This window comes from Onychomys torridus, chromosome 2 (assembly GCF_903995425.1).
Source record: "Onychomys torridus chromosome 2, mOncTor1.1, whole genome shotgun sequence".
Taxonomy (NCBI): Eukaryota; Metazoa; Chordata; class Mammalia; order Rodentia; family Cricetidae; genus Onychomys; species Onychomys torridus.
In genome coordinates, this window is record NC_050444.1 from 147,077,412 (window position 1) to 147,081,502 (window position 4,091).

At 51.7% G+C, this 4,091-nt stretch overlaps 1 protein-coding gene across 1 annotated transcript; it reads left to right on the plus strand.

Moving 5' to 3' along the window:
- Window positions 1-695: 695 nt before the first annotated feature.
- Nr0b2 (nuclear receptor subfamily 0 group B member 2) lies at window positions 696-3,504 on the plus strand. The gene is made up of 2 exons (XM_036177443.1): window positions 696-1,243; window positions 3,207-3,504. The coding sequence occupies exons 1-2, from the start codon at window positions 703-705 to the stop codon at window positions 3,446-3,448; spliced, it is 783 nt and encodes a 260-aa protein (XP_036033336.1). The 5' UTR covers window positions 696-702; the 3' UTR covers window positions 3,449-3,504.
- The last annotated feature ends 587 nt before the right edge of the window (window positions 3,505-4,091 follow it).

A 4,091-nucleotide genomic window follows, 5' to 3' on the forward strand; every position in this document is an offset into this window, starting at 1 on the left:
CGCTGGGGGCTCTGAATGGTCTTCCTCCAAAGAGGCCCCTGCACTGGAGTGACAGGAGTGGGGGAAAGGGGGCTCCTAGACTGTACGATGATCAAAGTCTCCCAGGGACCTGGCTCCCTTCCCTGCAGCCTGTTCCTTACCGACAACAGGAGCAGAGCCCCAAGGTTAGGCAAACACAGCAGAGATAAGGCACTTCCAGACTGGGTCATGCATTCAAGGCTTTAGCCCGCGCTCTCTGGCTGGCTCTTTGGCTCAGTGAGAACCCTGGTCTTGCATGCCTGAAAGTAGGCACCAATAGAAACAGCAGTCACAGCCACTGGCTGGTTGGGCGCCCAAGACCTTGGTGCCCTGGTACAGCCCAGGTTAATGACCTTGTTTATACACTTGAGTCATCCGATAAAGGGCATCCGGGCAGCGGGCAGGTGGCCCTGTGCCCTGCAACGGCCACTTCATTGACTAAAGCGAGAGCAACGCCACGTGGAGCTCCAGTGCCCATCCCCCACCACTTCCTCAGCAGGTCCCGCCAGGGTCAGTGCGTGTGTGCATTGTGTGTGTATGTTTTTTTTTTTTTTTTCAATGAACATGACTTCTGGAGTCAAGGTTGCTTGGCCGTTCCCCCTCCCGCCCATCGAGGATATAAATAGCACCCACAGTACAGAGGGCCAGATAGCTGGGGAAAAAAACAGGAACAGGACGCCAACCATGAACTCCAGCCCGTCTGGGGACTGCCCATGCGTGGGCTCTGCAGGCCGCCCGGCTATTCTGTACGCCCTTCTGAACCCCAGCGTCAGGGCCAGGCCCACTGCATCCGCATCCCGAAGTCACTGCCTGTGCCAGCAGCACCGGCCTGTGCGTCTGTGTGCTCCTCACCGCACCTGCCGGGAGGCCTTGGATGTCTTAGCCAAGACGGTAGCATTCCTCAGGAACCTGCCGTCCTTCTGCCAACTGCCCCATGAGGATCAGCGGCGGCTGCTGGGGGTCTGCTGGAGCCCTCTCTTCCTGCTCGGGTTGGCCCAAGATACTGTGACCTTTGAGGTGGCTGAGGCCCCAGTGCCCAGTATACTTAAAAAAATCTTACTGGAGAAACCCAGCAGCGGTACCGGGGATGCCCAGCTACCAGAACGGCCACAACCCTCGCTGGCTGCTGTGCGGTGGCTCCAGCGCTGTCTGGAGTCTTTCTGGAGCCTTGAGCTGGGTCCCAAGGAGTACGCCTACTTGAAAGGAACCATCCTCTTCAACCCAGGTGAGCTCCCAGACTCTCCCGGATAGGGGCCAAGCTGGGAAGGGACCCATCCAGGGAACAAACCTTCTTGGAGCCTGACAGCCACTGTCCCTTTGTATGTTTGTTAGACTCAAATAGATAGCTCACAGGAGAGGCATAGAGAGATTAAACAACTACCTGAAACCATACAGCAAGGTAGAGGCAGAGCAGGGCTGGGAATGCTGGTCAAGCTAATGCAGAGGTTGCTCTTTGCCGCTGTGACTCTCAGGGACTGTGGGAGGGTGGAGGGGGTGGGGTAGACACAGCCGTGTGGCAGCCACATCTTCAAGGGCAGGCTGTACAGTGAGGTTCTGAAGGCTAAAGTCCTCCGTGGGTTCAGAGAGGCCACACAAAAACAATGAAAGGGTGAGAGTGGGCACTTCTTGGGAAATCTAGCCAGGAAAACAGTGATGGGCGGGGTTGGGGGGGGGGGAGGGTGTCGGGTTGCGGGAGGCAGATGCGGAGAATTGAGGCACAGTCTCACCACGTACCTCTGGCTAGCCTAGAACTCACTGTGTAGAGCAAGTTGACTTCAAACTAAAAGACCATGCCTGGCATGGGAAAATATTCTTTGTAGCTTTGAGGGAGACAAGAAACAAGCCTTGAAAGTTAAAGTATAATGCCAAACAGCAGTAACAGTACCAAAGAGGCACATGCATTCACCATATGTCAGGACTTAGTCTAAGGGTTTTACAAATATTGGTTCGGTTAAACCTCATAACAATCATGGGCGACAGGTACTGTCATTCCCTCTTGACAGATGGAGAAACTGAGGCATGAAATTAAACTACTCATCTACAGTCACTCAGAAAGATTAAACTACTTGTCCAAGGTCACTCAGCTAATTAGTGGCAGTGCTGGCATTCAAATCCAGATAGCCTGGTTCTGTTTTTGTTTTGTTTTGTTTTTTTCAAGACAGAGTTTCTCTGTGTAGCCTTGGCTGTCCTGGAACTCTTTCTGTAGACTAGGCTGGCCTTGAACTCACAGAGATCCACCTGCCTCTGCCTCCTAAGTGCTGGGATTAAAGGTGTGCACCACCACTGCCAGGCCTTGTTTTGTTTTGTATTTTTTTTTTAAAGATTCATTTAGCAGGTTGGGGATTTAGCTCAGTGGTAGAGCGCTTGCCTAGCAAGCACAAGGCCCTGGGTTCGGTCCTCAGCTCTGGAAAAAAAAAATTCATTTAGTCAGGCACTGGTGGCTCATGCCTTTAATCCCAACACTGCAAAGGCAAGGCAGGTGGATCTCTGTGAGTTCAAGGCCAGCCTGGTCTACACATGGAGTTTCAGGACATAGAGGGCTGCACAGAGAAACCTTATCTCAAAAAACAAAATAAGATTGATTTATATATTATTTTATATGTATGAGTTTCTACCTGTATGTATGTGTGTGAGAGCTCACAGAAGCCAGAAGAGGGTGTCAGGAATTGGAGAAATAAGCCGTTGTGAGCCACAATGTAGGTGGGAACAGGCCCCAGGTCCTCTGCGGTAGCAGTAAGTGCTCATAACCACTGAGCCATCTCTCTAACCCCTATGTCTTTTCTATCCACATTATGTACTTCCTGTCTATAAGTAGATGGATCAATAAAATGAAGGAGATGGTGGCTGAACCCTCCAAGGTGGCAGAGAAGGCCAAGGCTTATAACTCATTAGTAAAGTACTGCCTCCCGAGCTACAGGACTTGGATTTGATTCCCAGCACCGCCAATTAGGTCTCTTCTCTATCTTTAAAGGCTGGGAATGTAGTTCAGTGGTACAATTCTTACCTAGCATGTTAAAGGAGCCATTGATCTATAGTCCAATTGTAGAAATCCTGCCAAGCAGGCTCTAGCATGCACAAGGCCCTGCAATTACACCCCAGCATATGAGGGAGGGAACTGCTAACATTCCCACTTCCTGGGCTAGCCTCTAGAGTAGCTGCTCACAAGCCCTCTTCTCTCTCTGCCACAGATGTGCCAGGCCTCCATGCTTCCTGCCACATCGCGCATCTGCAACAGGAGGCTCACTGGGCCTTGTGTGAGGTCCTGGAGCCCTGGTACCCAGCTAGCCAAGGCCGCCTGGCCCGAATCCTCCTCATGGCCTCCACTCTCAAGAACATTCCATGTAGCCTTCTGGTAGACCTCTTCTTCCGCCCTCTCATCGGAGATGTTGACATCACTGAGCTGCTTGAAGACATGCTCTTGCTGAGGTGACCTGCAGAAGGAGGTCCAGTGCTTCCAAAGGGGAGCCTGAAAGGCAGCACTCAACTCCCCAGGAGCAGCCCTCACCTCAGCCACACCCCCAGCCTGGACTTCCTTGGTTTGAACACAGTGTACTACTAACTGCCTAGTAGGCCCTTGGTGGCCCCCGAAGCCTCTGGGCCAGGGACAGGGAGGGAGCATGAATGAGGTTGTATATCAGGACAGAATTCCTCCTGACTTTGTATAAAACTAAATTAAGTTATTGGTTTTTGTAATAAAAGGTATGACTTGCTGACACGGTAGTTGCCTGTGGAAGGAACCAGCCAATCTCCAGGGTACACCCTACTCTTGCCAGAGAGGACACCTGGAAAAAACCAGAGACCAGCTCCTTAATGTTCTAGAGAGGGGTGCTAAGGAAAAGGTTTGTTTTACAACTGAATGAGAAGCCACCAGAAAGCCTCATCTCACTTCCTGCCACCTTTATACCCTTCTCCCTGAGCAGGGGCACTTTTGGTCCCCGTCTCCAGAGCCTTTATTGTCCCCTTTCAGGTTACTGTCCCCTAGAGGCTGTCTCTCACCTCAGAGGAATTGGGTTTGCAGCTAATCACAGAAATGCCCCATTCTCAAAATAGACAAGGCCACTTCACTTTCAAGG

What these genes read in the sequence shown, in the direction of transcription:
- Nr0b2 (XM_036177443.1), top strand. Translation starts at nt 703, where the DNA reads ATGAACTCCAGCCCGTCTGGGGACTGCCCATGCGTGGGCTCTGCAGGC. An exon ending in AACCATCCTCTTCAACCCAG is followed by an intron (nt 1,244 to 3,206) that starts GTGAGCTCCCAG and finishes TCTCTGCCACAG; the next exon opens with ATGTGCCAGGCCTCCATGCT.